The sequence below is a fragment of the Stegodyphus dumicola genome, chromosome 8, assembly GCF_044657685.1.
Source record: "Stegodyphus dumicola isolate Sdum_Otavi_A_Nest chromosome 8, ASM4465768v1".
In the NCBI taxonomy this organism is placed as follows: Eukaryota; Metazoa; Arthropoda; class Arachnida; order Araneae; family Eresidae; genus Stegodyphus; species Stegodyphus dumicola.
Window position 1 is genome coordinate 61,394,248 of NC_140775.1, and position 18,235 is coordinate 61,412,482.

The 18,235-nt window shown below is 31.0% G+C and overlaps 1 protein-coding gene across 5 annotated transcripts in view; it reads left to right on the forward strand.

Annotated features, from left to right (window-relative positions):
• Sec15 (exocyst complex component Sec15) overlaps positions 1 to 18,235 on the forward strand; it is a 151,912-nt gene that overhangs the window by 95,237 nt on the left and 38,440 nt on the right. For all 5 annotated transcript variants that reach the window (XR_015042585.1, XM_035354487.2, XM_035354489.2 and 2 more), the window contains exons 12-16: positions 75 to 186; positions 8,457 to 8,536; positions 8,856 to 8,910; positions 15,798 to 15,870; positions 15,960 to 16,066. Coding sequence is in view for 4 of the 5 variants with exons in the window: in XM_035354487.2 (XP_035210378.2) it covers positions 75 to 186; positions 8,457 to 8,536; positions 8,856 to 8,910; positions 15,798 to 15,870; positions 15,960 to 16,066 (427 nt within the window). In the remaining variant the exon portion in view is untranslated. The remainder of the gene's footprint in view (positions 1 to 74; positions 187 to 8,456; positions 8,537 to 8,855; positions 8,911 to 15,797; positions 15,871 to 15,959; positions 16,067 to 18,235) is intronic.

The window sequence follows — 18,235 nt, forward strand, 5'->3', positions numbered from 1 at the left end:
TTGTAATTTGTTTTTACTGCTTGCTTTAAATTTTGAATTTTCAACTTTCCATTTATTAATTCATTAACTTTCAGCCAAACTGAAATTCAGGACATGGTTAGGAAATCCACAAATTTGCTACTTACTATTACTTTAAGTGGATGTCTTTCTAACCTTATAAAGAATTCAAGCCTAGGACTTTTACAGGTTAGTTTAATGCTTTATTTTAATAATATGTAGGTTTTAAATAGTATACCGAGCATTTTGTTCAGATAACAGCTTTGTCCCCAAATACTCAGGGTTCGTACGGTCCTTAAGAGTCCTTAAAAGTCCTTAAGTTTTTTGGAATCGATTTTTGGTCCTTAAAAGTCCTTAATTCCGGCCAAAACCGACAGAAGGTCCTTAATTTTTAATCATCTGAAATTTCTGTCTGTTTTTACGACAGCCATTTTGAGTGTGAATTAGCATTTTGGAGGAATATTTTTGGCAATTCTCTGACAAATATTGTTATCTTTTAAATAGGTGAATGCGTTCATGGGTTATAATTTGTTCCTATTTCTAATATAAAGGGTGGGATAGAGTTTCTGAGCAAGTATGAAACATAAAGCATTCGAAATTATTTCATTTTTTCTTGTTAAGAGCTCTTAAACAACTTTTCGCTTTTGGGGATGTGAATTCTTTTATTAAATTGCTCTAAATTTGGCGACTTATTAACGATTTTAAGATCAGTTTCTATAGAAAGTTTTTAATTCCGAGATCTGAGAATTTTTCAACTATTTTTTAAAACATTGTAACATTTATAAGTTTCATTAAAATAATGGTAATATATTGTAATTACATTTAAGAAATAACATTAAAATAAAGCATTTTTATTTTTTGCTGTTGTATTGTAAAGTTCCATTTTGGCGACTTTTTATACAATATTTTGAATCTGAAAAATAAACAAGGTATAATGCTATAAAGCACAATTTACGAAACGGTTCTTAGCAAAAGCAAAATAACTATGTAATTAATTAAAAATTTCTTTTTAATTTTTTCCTGGTAAGAGTTTCCTCATATAATTGTCTCAGAATATGCATCAGTTTTCTCTATAAAATTAATTTTACACATTTTTTATCTGATTTGGCAGGGGTAATTTTTCTTTTAGGATTTTAGACATTGCAGCTTGGAAAGTTTAGAAATATTTGAAGGCAAGATTTATAGACCCACTATTCTGGAAGATTCCAGAAAAATGTCTCCATGGTATTAATACATAATTTCTTACTTTTTGGAGAACATCTGGAAGAGCAATAAAAACATAATAGTTGAATGTTTTAGTTCTGATACTAGAAGTTCTTAACATTTTTATCTTCCCTTTATTTTTCACTAGACACAAGCATAAAATATCATAAAATATCAAAAATGCATCTAATCTTATCATATGGACAGGCATTATAGAAAATATTTTTTTTAATAAAGAAATTAAAAACTGACAATTTAAACGATTCATCTAATATGTCTTAATGCATCATACACACTAAATTGTGCTGCTTGGTGCCTTTGTAAATTTTGCTTCCAGTGCCTGTTTTTTTTGCTCGATGTGTGAATAAATTCAAAAAATTCTGCCACACTAGCTCTGTAACAGGACCTTACCATATATATCGCATATTTCTTCTGAATGTTCCTATTACTATAAAATTAGCAGCTTTCTCTATACATTCTAAATGCATTTAGTATTTTTAGAATAACAAAAATCTTTAATTAAATCCCAAAACTCTAAAATGAAAAGGAAACGTGGAAGAAAAAAACTAAATACATTAACAGAAAGGAAAATTATTCTTCAAAAATATATACAGATATTATTATGTAAATTACCCAGTTGTTTACAATTTCAACCTTTACTATAATTTCCCATTTCTATTTTCTCACGAGAATACAAATCACTTAAACAGTTTTTAAACTGAGGTTTTTGGAGTTTAAGACAAGAATGTGTTTCTGACCTCCACTTGCCCCCTGCATTAGTTTCTGCCAGCCCTGATAATTTGCAATTATTCGTCTTTACGTTACTGCTGCCGACATATGAATTTGTTATGACAATAGAGTTACTGAGTCAGCTTAAAATGAAATTAAATTGTATAGTCTTTGATGACTAGTCCATATTTTTAGTTTTCATTTGATTCTTCTTGTTTAATTACATCACCATGAGCTGTAATTGATTTTTTTAGCATAAAAACATACTTTATGTTCTTCTTTTTAAATAAGAAGTTTATTTAAATCTTTGTAGTTACTTTCAGATATAGCGATAATTTGCTTCACATCTGTCCGCAGGGTTTTGGACTATTTAACTTTTACCAGATCAAGTAAACCCTCATAGGTACATTTTGGAGAGGTTGACAGCTTAGGAGATACAAAACATAGAAACTAGTGAGAACACTGTCTTGCATATTGAGACAAAGTTCTAACTGTTAGAAAAAATACTTAAAGAGAAGGAAATTGATATAAATTAGCCAAAATGTCTGGGAAGGCTTCAAATTAAAAAGATGCATAAGTATCTTGTTGAGTACTGTTGCTACAAAATATAAATATTTTGTAGCTTTTAATATGTAATTATCCTAATAATCGTTTAAGAATCAATGCTATAAATTACATGTATTTTAAACTGTGAAATTTTATTAGATTGTGATTTAAAAAGGATTTTTTAACAAATAATGTTAAAAAATAAATAAAATTTAATAGTGGCCATGTAAATACATAATGACTAAGGTTATCTAAGACCCAATTTAATTACTTATAACTAACTGGTTACCTTTAAAGATTATCTCTGCATTTTAAAGCTAGTTATTGCCTTTCTTTAATCCTTATCGTGGTCACAAGATAAAACACAAAAATGTAAAAATTCATGTAAAACCTCTTCTTCGCATCTAGTGAGACTTAAAATAATGCAAAACAACTTGTCACCTCTGGTGCTTTAGTGGATTATTAGGACCTTAAAACTATATTAACTGAGTTACAATCCCTGGAACTCTACAAGAAGCTATGACACTAACTGCGTAAAACAGACCTCAACTAACTTTCAAAATTGCGAACCGTGCATACATCAGGCCTTAAGGTTTGTTCTGATCATCAGGTCTCTCCTAGGCAATCAAGAATGGTGACAACAGCCAGTCTTTTTGTTTTGAATCATGCTGATTGTGATTTTACTTTTCCCTTTAACCTATGCCACTTGACATAAAATCTACTTACTATTTACTAAACTCATAGAGTGAGCAAGTATGTGACAAAATGAGACATTAAAAAAAAAAAATCAAAGCTAACTTTTAGTAAAACCTAAATAAAATGTCACTTATCTTCTTCCAAATATGTCCAGTTAGTATGAGTGCAAAATGTTTAGTGATAAATTTCATAAACTTTATTTTATTCTCAAACTTACTAATAATTATATTTAATACTAATGCATCCTACTTATGGATCTATTTTATTTTTAGGATGGTATTACAAAATTGAAGTTCAGCATAGATAATATTTTTAATTGAATTTATTCAGTTCCCATTTGCTTATAGGTCCTTAATTTTTTCATGAATAGTCCTTAAAAGTACTTAATTTCCGTGTCCAGAAATGTGTACGAACCCTGATACTCTACTGTAAAGTACTGTTATAAATATGGGGCAACTGCCAATCCATTTAACTTAAGATCTTTCACTTTAAATTTCATTGTTTATTGCTTAACAAAAAGAATTATTTAAAAAAATATCTGTGGTTTTTAATACCATTTTGCAATAATTTTGATAATATACTGTTATTATTAATTTGTGTAGTGTAATTAATGAAAGACATAATCTAAAAACAGGTAGTATTTTGTACATCTATTAAAGGATATTAAACTTTAGTATTTATGTGATTAACAATATACCTCAGTATTCAGACGTAGGAAAAGTATAACTGAACAAAATTCAATATGTGTTGATATAAATTAGTCAAATAAATAGCCATTGGTATAAAAGGGACTGAGTGCTGAGTGCTTTAACTAATATAAAATGTTTTTTCTTTTCTCACTACCTTAACGTCAGTCTTAAATAGCATAAATATAGTTCATGCTTGTTAACATGATTCCACAGGTAAAAAGGGAATTACATTGTTATCATAAAAGTACATTTAATATCATCTTGGAGAACTTTTTGCATGTTGGTTGGGGAAAGTTCTGGAACGAATTCTTACCAGTTTAGCTCAGAGTGTCCTTGAATACAAGTTAAAAGCTATATAAACCCTGCTGGTCCACAGTCAGTTAGTGAGTGTGTCTTATCTAGTTAGTCTGTGCAGAGACGATTGAGTTGACAGCCGGCCAGCAAGTGCCGAGTGGGTCGTCGAGTGCATCGAAGAGTCTCTTAGTGCATCGTCGATAGAGTGTGTTAAGCTCCGGGAACGACTGAACCGAAGAGTTGGGAGCTGTGCTCTGTGTGTCATCGAGTGCATCACGAGTTGTAGCATGGAGAGTCTCGAGATTGACCGAGAATGACCAAGAAGAGTCGGAAGCTGTATTCTAGTGCTTTGCTGTGACGCTGTCTCCATCGTGATAGCCTGATAATCTGGTGTCAGTGTGTTTTAAGTAGTTCATCGACGACTGTAAAAACGTGTTTTGGAGCTGTCCTGACAATACTGGAGCTTCTCGTTGACCGTTGGGTTGGCGAAAAGTTCACAGATTTACAAGTGGAAAATTATTTTAAAATTAATAACTTCTAATTAACTTACCAACTTGAAACTACTATCAACATTTCGACTTTTGAGATATATTTAATGTTTTATTTCGTATTTTTTTAAAGGTCTATTCATTCATGTTATACATTTCTGTTATTGTTGCTTGAAAAATTGCATTTACATTATATATTTTTTACATTTTACTGTACGTGATAAAAATTTTGTTTTATCATTTTAAGGTGCTCAAATGTTCTTTATTATGAAATTTTACATGGAGTGTATTTTTGAAATCCACGCAGAGTTGAAACTTATTTAAGTACATCAAGGTGAGCGAAGCTGCGGGTAAAGCTAGTTCTTCATAAAGCATTCCCTCCTGATTTTAAGAGGATTGATAGTGATTTTCATACTCAGTGGCATTTATCTTCTTGCAGTGAATATACATCTTGCATTGATTCTCCCTTTTCTCCTGCTGAGGTTGATGATGTAATTTGGAATTTAAAGCTTGGTAAAGCTCCTGGCCCTGATTTTATTCCCAATGAAACTATAAGATATTTTCATCATTTTTTCCCAGCTGTCTTTTATATATTATTTAATGTATGTTTGAATCTTTGTGCTTTTTCACAAACTTGGAAGAATGCTATTGTCATTGGGATACCCAACGGGAAGAATTTGTGTTCCACATATGAATAGGTGTTTCTGTCTTCTTCTTTCCCTGGGTAAATATTTTGAAAAATTAATTACAAACAGAATTACTTGGCATTTACATAAAGAAAATCTCCTTAGTGCTGACCAATATAGTTTCACTGCTCAAATGGTGTACTGAGGATGCACTTCTGCATCTAAACAACACTGTACAGAGGAGCAAGATGAGAGGTTTATATACTATTCTAATTTTCCTTGATATTAAAGGAGACTTTGATGCTGCATGGTGGCCTGCCATTCTTAATTTATTGAAGAAAATGAAAGTACCTCAAAATGTGCTTAATGTTGTTGTTGATTTGCTGAAGGATAGGATTGTCGATCTTCTCCTAATTGCCCCCTCAAGAATTCAAAGACCTCAGAATGGAAGTCCACAAGGATTTGTTTCTGGTCCCAAGTTTTGGATTATTATTATCAATGATCTTTTACAGAAACTTGTTGAGTTTTTCAATTGTGAAGTTATAGCCTTTGCAGATGATTAGTTGATTTGTGTTCTAGGATAGGACAGGGTTGCCACGCTACCTAGAAAACCGGAAAAAGTCAGGGAATTCGGAAATTGACCAAAAAATTCAGGGAAAAGTCAGGGAATTAAGCGTTTTAGTCAAAATCTGGAAAAGTCAGGGAATTTCATACAACGATCCCGCCAAAAAAGGCGAGTTTTGTGCCGACGTCGGAAGAGATCACTTTTTTGGCGAATTGTGTATCACGTGAGTGTCATTCGGGCAGCTGGCATAGAGCCAATTTTCGCAGCTCAAATTTGATTGTCTTTTTAGAAAGGCAAAGCAAGTTTCCCGCAACTTTTGGTTTCCAGTAACCTCGAGAATCGCATGTGCAGTGCATGAACTAAAGAAAGTACCTGTTCTCGTATAAAACAAAATCGGTTTAATCCTAGTATACGGTACCATAAAGGTTAGAATTTAAAAAATATGTATTGTAAAGAAGGAAAACCTCTCTGCAACAGACGTGGCTCGGTTCCATCATAGCGGGAAATTGCTGTGCATGCGCGATATATCTGTCGCCAAAGCTCGAAACCGGTGTCGAAGTTCGAAGGTCACGTTATCAAGAGTTCATAAAATGAATATCGTTTAAAATGTCTTTAAACTCTAAAGGAAAAGAAAATATTTTTTGGCTCAAGTAAATTAATTCATGGATTAGTTATTTTGAGGGGGGGGAATCTACGAAAATCCGTTTTTAAAATTATTGCAAAAAATCCAAGAAAAAACGTTCTTTGATAAAAACGTTTCTTCTTGGATGTTTTGCAATACTTTAAAAACGGATTTTCGTAGTTTTCTTTTTTTGTCAAAGAACGTTTCTTCTTAACACATGTTCAATTTCCTGTACACATCGCAGAGAGGGAAATTCTGGCCGTTCGTCGTCAAATCCCTTGGCAAATTTTCCCTCCACTTTTTACATAGACGTTCTTTGGTTAGAATAATATCCATGTATGGTACAGCGGGATTGGGCGACATGATGATGAGCAGTAAACAAGTCATTCATTTTGTTCTTGGCGACAATTTTTAAAATCATGGCCGTGGCCGTATCATATACTAGGATTTTATCACAAAATCTTTCTCTTTTTCTTTTTTAATAAATACCTTGTCATTTTGCAGTAAAATAAAAAAATAGTAATCAATCATCTAGGATAACCATGTAATACAAATATATTCGCTAAAATATCGTCGATTATTCTAATTAAATTTTTAAGTAATTATCTTTATTTTTATGTTATTCATATCATTTAATGTTGCTTCTTCCCTCTAAATTTATTTATCATTAGTAAATAATATTTCCAAATTTCAGGAAATTTTCTCTGCCATAATCCTGAAATTAATTTTAGCAGTATGATGGCATCACGAAATGTAATGCACATATTTTTTCCTTATGTATGCTGCGAAATAAATATAAAATACCTCAATTTAGTAAAAAAATATCATTAAATAGATTTCTTTCTTTCGTTTGGCTGCAGAATGTCTGCAAAAAAAGCCTTATTTTATTCCAGATTGGGCAGATTCTAATCTCAATCTTCAGTGGAGAAAACAACTTCTTTTATAATTATATTTGTGCTTTCAAGTGTTAAGGTGGCTTTTAAGAATACACCTGACACAAATTAAATTTACCTAAAATCTAACCTAACTTTTAGCATTGCATTGTGATTTATAAGAACCGGATTATCCTCGTGTTGAACTGGGGATGATCATGAGTAATAATTAAATAAAATGTACAGTTGTTATCCAATGTATATATCTTAAATTTTATTAAGTTTTTTAAGTGGAAAAGTAAACAAAATTATCAAACAAAGTGTACCAAGAATAATTAAGAATAAATGTCCTCTGGGATTTATTGAATAATTAAGTGAATTTGCTACACAGTACAAGTAATACTATAATTAATTTACCTCTTAGCACAGCCAACATACATTACGCGGATAGACTGGAATTTTCTCGAAACATACCTGGAAAACCTGGAAAAATCAGGGAATTTCATTCTCCTGTTTGAGTGGCAACCCTGATAGAATTTTCATTTTCATTTTTTTTTTTTTTTTTTTTTTATCTTAAGATATTTTTAATGTCATTTGTCAGTGGTCAATGAATTTTAAGTTAAAATTTAACCATGCAAAATCTAAAATGATATGTATTTATAGAAGAAATATTAATTATGATGGGTATCAAGTGTTTTCAAATGATAATCCCCTTGAGAGGGTGAATGAAATTAAATATTTAGGTGTTTTGTTCTCTCTCCAAAAAAACATATAAAATTATTATTAAATTATATATTAAAATATTTTTAACATATATATTTAACATATTTTTAACATATATATTTTTAACAAAAAACATATTTGGCCAAAGTAATTTCATATTTATATATTAAGAATACTTTTATATAGTATGTGATATGAATGAAAGTATATGATAAATATATGTCTCATAAGTTGATCAAATAGTAGGATCTCATAAGAAGGAAAATTTGGCATGTTATTTTCTAAGAGTATTTTTTTGAAGCGTAAATATTTTTCAATTGTAAAAGTTACTTGCCTTCTGAAATTTTATTGTCAGTGCTCATGTTTTGTATTTTGGATCCTTAAGTTTCCTTTTAATGTGTTTTAGTTGATTCAAATCACAATTAATACTAATCATCTAGAAGATGCCAGCATATATCTAGAAGATTATATTTCTACTGTTACAAGGTATAGTACTTGTTAAGTTTTTCCTATTTTAAAGTTTATACCTTTTCATAGTCTTCAGAATTTGTAAAATAATTCCTGTAATAAATATTTAATGTTTGCATAAATATTGTGAAATAAATGAAATTTTAATAAATTTGTAAAGCTTACCTATGTTTTAAAAATTAGGATGTAATTTGCTATGCTGTTTGGTTAGTTGATTTATCATTCTTCTTAATGTGAATGCACTTTAATGGAAGTCTAATTTTCAGTTTTTTATAGTTGAAATAAAATTTGCTAACATACTTCTAAGTTCTATAATTGTCTTTTATACTAATAATAGGTCTGCCAGTGAATCCTTCCATGTTGCAAAACTGCAAAGCCGTTCTATGTTCAAGGTTAGTGAAAGTGGACTGATTTTTATTTGACCATAATGTTATGTGAAATTGCTTTGAAAATCAGTATCCAAAATGTTTCATGTCTAAAAGCATTTTAGCTTTTGAAATTAAAAATTCTCATTTTTGTGGCTACTAATTTGGCTATTTATAAATAATTTTTTTTTTTTTTTTTTTTTTTTATGTTCACAAAATAAAAAGCACACAAATAAAAAGCAAACAAAATTTTATTTGCAAAGAAGATTTTAGGTATGAACTGATATTTTCTTAACACAATGTTTTTATGTATTGCCAAGCATCCAAATAAGTTTGTGCCGTAGTTTTCAGTGAGAAATAACATCCTAGTAATTTCATCAGATACATTTCATTCAGAAAAATAATCTCCTTCAGCTTCAATTACATGTTCTCAATTAGTTACAAGCTTAGTCATCTTGCATTTGTAAAAGTTCTTGTTCCTTGAGCCTAAAAATTTTCCTGTGGCCTGTGTGATGTCATCTCAGTTTCAGAACTGTTGCTTACACAAATGGTTATCCGTGGCCAAAACCAGCTGATAATCAGATGAAATAATGTTTACGGAGTAAGAAAGATGAGGTGAAATTTCCCAACCAAGTGCTGTTAATAACCTCCTTTGTCATTTTTGCTATATGAGGTCTGGCATTGTCTTGAAGAATGATCACTCCTTTCCTATTGACTAGTACTGGCCGCTTCTGATGCAGTACAGCAATTATGAGGAGTACACCTTCTCATTGCAAAGATAGTTTTACTGTTCTGTAACAATTCAAAGTGCACAATATCAGCAGTGGCCCATCAAAAATAGAGTGTACCTTCTGTTGATGAATGTTTTGATTGGGGGTAAATGCCTCAGAACCAAGGGACAGCTAATAATGTTTTCTTTTGTGGTTACCATATAAGGCCCATATCTCATTCCATATCAATATCTGGTCCGGAGGGGGGGGGGTTTCTTGTGGCGTGATTGCAATGAAGAGAAGATGGTGAGCAACTGGAGCTCAGTTTCCATGGTTGAAACCAGAAGAACCCACTTAGTGAGCTTCCATATCTTCCCAAGGTAGTGCAGGAACAATAAAAAAGTTTCCTGTGACCCTCCAAACACTTGTGCAAGTTTCTTGCTTGTTTGATGTGGCTTGTGATCGATATCCTCCTTCAGTAAGGCTTCTTTGATAGTAGATGGATTGCCGAATTCAAAGCTTGTCCTGGAGGCCCTCATCTCCTAATCTAAATCTATTGAACCACTATTGCACTGTGCACTCAATTGCTGATTGCTTTCCAAACACAGAGCATATTTTCCAACAGATTCTGCAGCATTGCTGCTCAGTTTGAACTTCTAAAGTAAGCATGGCCATAAATCATCTTTTAACACTAATATGTTCACTTCAGAATTGGGTACTTACGTATTATCACAACCAGGTTGGCGCTATTTGTAAGTTTGAGTAAAAAAGTATGAATAGAAAGAAAATGTACATTTATTAATTACAGATAATTTTTAATACAGTTTTTTTATATTATTTTGTTTTAAAATATAAAATAGCAATTAAACCCTTCCGGTTTCGAAATTGAATAAGTTGCAGAATTATTTTTTCGGTGGAAATCTTTTCGCTATTGCTTTTAGCACTGATTGAAAACCGTATTCCCCATAACCATGTACACGTCAACTTTTTTTTACTTAAAAAAACATCCCAGAATTGCACAAAAATGGCATTGCGCACACACTTTATCCATGTACACTACTATTTTCTCATAAATTACAAAAATTTGCACGAAAAATGCAGGAAAATTTTGTGAATCTCCACATGCTCTTTTTACAAAACTACGTATAACTTGTAGGGTTGCCGTAAGTAGGGTCGCCAAATTTGGCAATTTATGCGAATTTTGGCCTGGTTCCATTAATATGTAAGTACCCAGAATTGTAGTTCTTACAAAATAGCTTTCGACACAGCCAACATACCTCACAACTTTGCACTTCAGATGTTGATGGGAATGTCAACATCTGAAGTCATCCCGAGAGGGTGTCCGGCATCTTACGTTTGAATTTAACTTTTCACTCTAGTGGGTTCCATGTGAATTTGTCTCTTTCTCAGAAGATAGCAAGTGCTTTATAGATGATGCATTATGTTATATATGCTTGCATTTTCATTTTGTCTTATTACAGAGCATAGGAAAATGATTGTTTTGAAAAGAATAACTTTTTGGTGATGGAATTTTCTAAACTGGTGTTTTCTTTTGCTATTATTACTTTGAAATATCTTAACAAATTTTAGGGCAAAAATGTGATTGTAAAATATTGCAAAGGCTCATTTTGTTTTACTGGAATAAATTCTCTGCATTGAATGTGCTTTCTAAAATAAATAACTGAAACTGTTTATTTTTTTCTAATAAGTCTGTGTTTTCTACATATATTAGAAACTTATTTATCCAAGTTAAAAGAGGCAAAGCTAATTTGGATTAGAGGGTTTTTTTTCCACACAATTAGTAAGAAATATTTTAAGTGGTGTAGATAATGGTAAATGTTGGCAACATTAAGTGCCTTTACTAATTACAGTGCACTTTTATCTTTTTATTATTTAAGATAATGTATAATCTTTTGATCATCTTCACAAATACTTATGAACAACATGCTGCATTATCGTTTAGTGATTAGTATACATGGATACTGTGATGGAGTATTTGAATTCTGATGAGAGTATTTGTATTTTTACATTTGCATGCCGTATCCATGTTTGCTGCACTGTACCTGTGTGCAATTGATTATAGCACGAGTATAAAGATTTGAACTTTTGCCGAGACTCGCACTTGTAACTTCACTGTTCCTGCTTGTTCATAGTCGGCACTTGACATTAGCTTATCATCCTGTATTTAATTTCGTATTTTACCTTTTAATTTTAAATAAAGTTAATTTTAAAGTTTACTGAAAGTCTTCGGCTTTCTTTTTAATGAACCTTCTGATAAGTTTGGAGAGTAGCTTTAATCATCGCCACCGCGTCATTCCTTTTACAAGTATTTCACATTGGATTGTTTTTGTATACATTTCTTTGGAATAACTTCTTTTACATATTAAATATGTATTTAGCTCTAGAGAATTCAACTGAATGATAATAAAATTAATAAATTTGGAAATGGTTGGCTTATGAACTCATTTTTCAGTCATATTTTTCTATACCTTTCAGTTAGGCAGCATTTAGTGCTGCTTACTTTTGCTTTATTTTGTTTATTTAAAATCTACAATTATTTCTTTATTTTTTTCACAACACATAGATTTCAGGTATCTTAAGTTTGAGTTTCTTTTTTTTTTTGAGATAAAAGAAAGAAATTTTATTTTTAAGGAACTCCTAGTTATTGTTTGTTATAGATGTATAATATAGGGTAGGCAAATATAATTGTAGAAGTATGTTTTTAAGATCTATAGCATGCATTTCATCATGATAATTCCTGAAAGAGGACAATTTTTATGCACATAGTGATTAGCTGTTCTGTGTTGCTGAGTATAGGTAAGTATTACCAGTTACAGCTGTCATGTTGTCTTTCATTTGCCGGACTTCATAGGCTTTAGATGGCCAATATTTTTTTTCCTTCTGCTGCTACCAAAATGTGTTTTAAATCATTGTTATTAAAATATATTTGCTATAACAGTGAAAGTTAATAATTATACAGCACAAATGTTAATATAAAGTAATATTAATATGTATTAAAATGTTAATATACACACACTCACTGATTAATCAAAACATTATAACTGTCTGTATGTTATGCAGCTGGAGTTAGCTGTAGGGCTAGTTAAATGGGAAGGGGTGTCTGAGGTGATATATAAGTGCTTGTTACTGTGCTTTGTTATGCAATAATTTGTATTGTCAAATATGAGCAAAGGTAAAGATTGGTGTGACTTTGGCAAAGGTCATATTGTAATGGCCTGATGTCCTGGAACATTTTAGAGTACAAGTCTTATCAGCTGTTTTTGTTATGCAATTTTTAGTACACATCAGGAAGTTTACAAGCAGTTGAAACAGCTAGTCGAAGACAAGGTGTTGCGTGGCTAAGGGCCATTGATGACAAAGTGGAATGAAGTTTTGTTGGTTTGTTCACGTGGATAGACATGCTATGATGGCTTCTATTTCCAATTAATTCAATAGTTAGAGAGGTAGGATTTGCATCAGATCATGCAATTCACTGTACCATGTTTTCCATTGCATTAAGGGAAGTAAGAGAGTGACAAGCCTTGTTTTTAAATAGTGACAAGCCTTGTTTTCTTTACATCACATGGAAGTTCTTGTGTGATGTTTCCTGACTGCACTGTTGGATAGAAACAGGCTGATGGTGGGAGTATTATGATGTGAGTAGTTTTTTTCATGGAATATGTTTGGTTTCAGAATATGCTTGATTTCATGTCATTTGCAAAATAGTGGCAATGCTTCCACTTATCTAAATGTTCTGAGAAGCAAATTATGTTCCTTTATGTCTGTCATCTTTCCAGGTGGAAGTGGCATGCATACGGCAAGGTAATGGTCTCTGTCGCGAAGCTTTATAAGGTTCTGAGGAAGGGTTCAATGAACATTATGATGGGCTCTTTTTAATGCCACAGGTCCCAAAATTTCTCAACATGAACTCTATTGAACACCTGTGATTTCATTTAGAATTGCACATCTAAGAATAACATCACGGAATAGAATTTATAAGAATTAGGCTAACTTCTTCTGCATTCAGGGTATGATATATTATGAACACTATTAACATCTAGATAGGGATTCCCAAACATTTTTCGGCTCACCAGCGGCCGAGCGGTAAAGATGCTGAACACTGGTAGTTCGGTCCGAGGTTCGAATACCGCGAATGGGCTGGCTGCATGGTGGTTTTCGTGGTTTTCCCCATGTGTACCATGTATACGAGCCAGTTTACCTTAGAAAGTCCTCCACAAAGGCATCCCTCCATTTAGGCATATAGCCCTCGTATGCTTTGCCATAATTGAATAATCCAATCCAATCCAATCCAAACATTTTCTTGCATTGACTGTTTTCAAAAGAATGGTTTTCATCATCAACCTTCTTAATCATCAACAACTCTTCTGTAATATAGAGCATATAACATAATTGTAATGGGAGGAGGAACAGCTATTAGCATATAATGTTTTTCTCAAATGTAAAGGGTACACATATTGATGACGCAATTGCCATTTGAGCCTAATTTCTGTTAAAAAGTTTTAACAGCAAGCATGGATGAAAGACAAAGTGCAGATTTTACCATGGTTCTTTAATTTTGCTTTCTTCATATCTTTTTCATTGTGTTTTTGAGTATTTTTTATACTGCGCTTATTACTTAAACAATTTACATGTACACATCAAACTATTTTCTCTTTAAAGAAAAACTTACACAATCAGAGTTAGCTGTATTGTGAGCTTCTAACACCTTCCATTTCCCATTATACCTGTAGTAGTACAATGGACAAATCACTAATTAGAAATTCATACTAGGCCTGTGTAAAGTTTAAAACTCAGGCATATCATATATCTAAAACTGTTATAATAGGATTCGTTTCTTAAACTGGAATCTTATTCTGTGGCCAACCACTTGAGAAATATTTAATTATGCTGTTTTTTGAACACCCTTATACACATATAATTTATAGTGAAATCAAGATGTTTGCATACTTTTCTACTTAAGAAAAGTAGTCTAGATCAGTTGTTTTAAACCTTTTTTGTCCCATTCACCCCTTTTATCATTGCTAAAAGATCATTCTTCTTTCCATGTACACATTGATATGCACCATATAAGTGGATGATTCTGCACTTTACCCATATTAAATAATTTTAAAGATTAAAGTAAAGTTCAATTTAATTTTAAAAAATTCTCTTGGAGCATTGCTGCAAGGAATGAAATTTGAATTTAACAAACATTCTCGATTCATAAACAGCAAATTAAAAGCAAATTTAAGGTTAATTTAAATTAAATTTAATTAAAAAATTAAAGAGTTTATAAACTACTTTGGTTTTCTAAAAATTTGGTTTTCTACTCTTATTTTTTAAATTTTCTAATTTTAATTCTTGTCTTTTAATTGCTAATTTCTCAAAATTCCATTTGTTTAAATTTCTTTTTAGTATTTCACCACATTTGGTATTACTTTTGGTTTGACTTTACTTTTGCTTGCATGAATGAAGAAACACGAATTGAATGATCGAAGAGTTAGGTTTGGAGGCAACTTCCCCTAGATACGTCTGTCTCCTGCTTGCTCAACAATCATTCACTTATGCAGTTTTCTAAATAATTTTTTTAGGATTAAATAATTTTAAGAATTTTATATTTATTCATGAATTTGATACTTGCACTTGATTTATATAGGCTCTCAGAATTTAGATACTGTAGATTAGTTTGCAACAACATTAATCATTTATTTTTGCATTAAATTTAAATTAACTTTAAATTTGCTTTTAATTTGCTTTTTTACGAATAGAGAATGTTTGTTAAATTTAAATAATTTTAACATATTTTCCTCTTTATATTTATTTTCTTTTATTTCTTTATACCCTTTTCTTTATACCACATTTTATAGTTATCAATAAACAATTAATTATCTACTTTATTAATAAATATTTTGTAGTCATTGAGATTTTGATTATGCTGATCACTGACACATATTCAGCTGTCCACCCCCATTCAACCTCTTGGTCATCATCAATTCCCAAGAACACTATACTGATCCTTTGGGAACCCCTGGTCTAGATGAAGGCATGGTTCACTGCATGAGGCTGTTTCACACTCCAAAGATAATCTATGCTTTATCAAGTAGCTGAAAATGCTTTGGCCGATTAATGTATTTACAATTAATTTGTTAACATATGTATTTAATGACTGCAAACCAAGTAATATCTTTTATCTTCTGTTTATAGGATGCTCGAGCTGATGCTGAATCTCAAATCTATGAAAAGTTAAATGAAAAAATTGATGAATTTTTAGAGCTAGGTAATATGATTTTAAAATTTAAATGTGTGTAATATTTGTTAAAAATGTTTTTCTAATGTATCTATCTTTTTAATTTTTCTTATTTATAGCCAATTATGATTGGTTGTTGAACGAACCAGAGGGTCAGGCAAGCAGTTACCTTACTGATCTGATTGCCTTCTTGAAAAGCACCTTTGAAGCCTTTACTAACCTTCCAGTAAGTACAAGTTTCATGCTATGTTTCTGAATTTACATTTTTTTTAATTTACTTTTTTTTTTTTTTTTTCAAATCTTGTTTATATATGAATTAATGCATATTAATTTTAACTTAGAGTGCAATATAGTTCAAATGTTGGGGCATACAATTTAAACAGTTACGCAACACATTATATCAATCATGCTTTACTTTAACATTTGAGGCTCTATGACTTTTAATATTGTTGATACTCATAAATATGTGCAGAAGTAAAACGTATGGAATGTGGCTTGCAAATTCAGGTAATGGCTGATTTTTGCTTTGGTTTGAGAATAAGATAGGTTTAGGGTCTTTCCTTTAGTTTCAAAAGAGGGAGGGGGTTACCAAATTTTTAGCATAAATATTATTTTATATGTCTGTTCACATACACACTTTTACATCAATATCTATACATGTATATAGAATGTGTGTATTTGTAAATTCTGTGGGAAAACCAGAAAATTAAATTATTTAAATAAGTTAATTGAAAATAACAAGAAAGTACAGTTTTCATGATGGAAGGGGTGAAAAATACCCATAAGAAGAGTGCACAGGATGTTTTTAAAAGACTGTACACCTAAATATCTCTTTTATGTTTGATTACAAACTCAGGGTTTCAGTTTAAAAATTGAATCAAATAAGGCCTTCTAATTATAGTAATTTTGATCATGTGATATCTATTATAAAGGCTCGTGAAACTTAAATATTATACAAGCCTCACAGGTAGCAATTATCAATGAGGGTAAAGGTTTCTGTAGCTGGAATAGCTAAATTAAAAAATTCTTTATCAGAATTACACAGAGTTAACTGTATTATGAGCTTCTAACTCCTTCTATTTCCCATTACACCTGTAGTAGTACAATGGACATATCACTAATTGGAAATTCATACTAGGCCTGTGTAAAATTTAAAATTCAAGCATATCATACATCTAAAATTGTTATATAGGAACCTTAAATTATTTCATTCATTTCTTAAACTGGATTCTTGTTCTGTGGTCAACCATTTGAGAAATATTTAATTATGTTGTTTTTTTGAACATTCTTATACGCATATAATTTATTATGCTATTTTTTTAACATCCTTGCATATAACTTATTATGCTGTTTTTTAACATCCTTATATGCATATAATTTATTATGCTCTTTTTTTAACATCCTTATACGCATATAATTTATAGTAAAATCAAGATATTTACATACTTTTCTACTTAAGAAAAGTAGTCTAGATCAGTTGTTCTAAACCTTTTTTTGTCCCATTCACACCTTTCACTATTGCTAAAAGATCATTCTTCTTTCCCACACTTATATATATGTATATATCCTGCTAATTGCAATTAAAAAAAGGAGGTGCACAACTTGATGCTATAGTAGTCCCATATATAAAATTTCAACATTATATAGAAAATATCATAACTAGTTGTTATAGCAGTCCATATACAAAATTTCAACATTTAGTATATATATATATATATGAGCACAAGGAAAAGCCGGAACATTGTCGATGCGTGCTTAGATCCATATTGAAGAAGTATTTTGATTGCATAGTATCTAAAGAACTTGGCAGTCGGGGCAATTTTAATTCCATTTTTATTTGGAATTGATATTCGTGGCCACAATCGCTTGGCACTCCAGTCGTGCCTTTCCACAGAAGATTTACATCTTTGATATTGTTGAGATAGAAAGCAAGCCAGCGAAATTATATCTTAGCAGCGTAGTTATGCAAGATAGAAGCACGCGAAGAGAAAAGTTTTGGTTTGCAATTTGGTGATTGGTCAAGAGGAAGCTGCATTAATGGTTACATAAGATCGTGTGATTAATTTGAATGACGCAATTTAGACTTAAGCACTATTTTTAGGACAGGTAAATGAAGTTCCAAATGAAATAGAAAATAAAAGAAGTTATAGTAAATTAAATTTAGAATATTTGAATATTTTTTATCTTATACCTCCTTTCAAAAAAAAAAAAAAAAAAAAGGCAGAGCAGAGAAGCCTTTTTGATAGAAAAAGCATTAGAGTAGCAAAAATATAATTTTTAAACATACAAAATATAATATTAGATTTTGAACAGTAAAATTATAATACGTAAAATTTTGAATTCAATAATAATTTTTAAAATCCTATGATGATTTGAGTCCAATCTGGAGACAGTT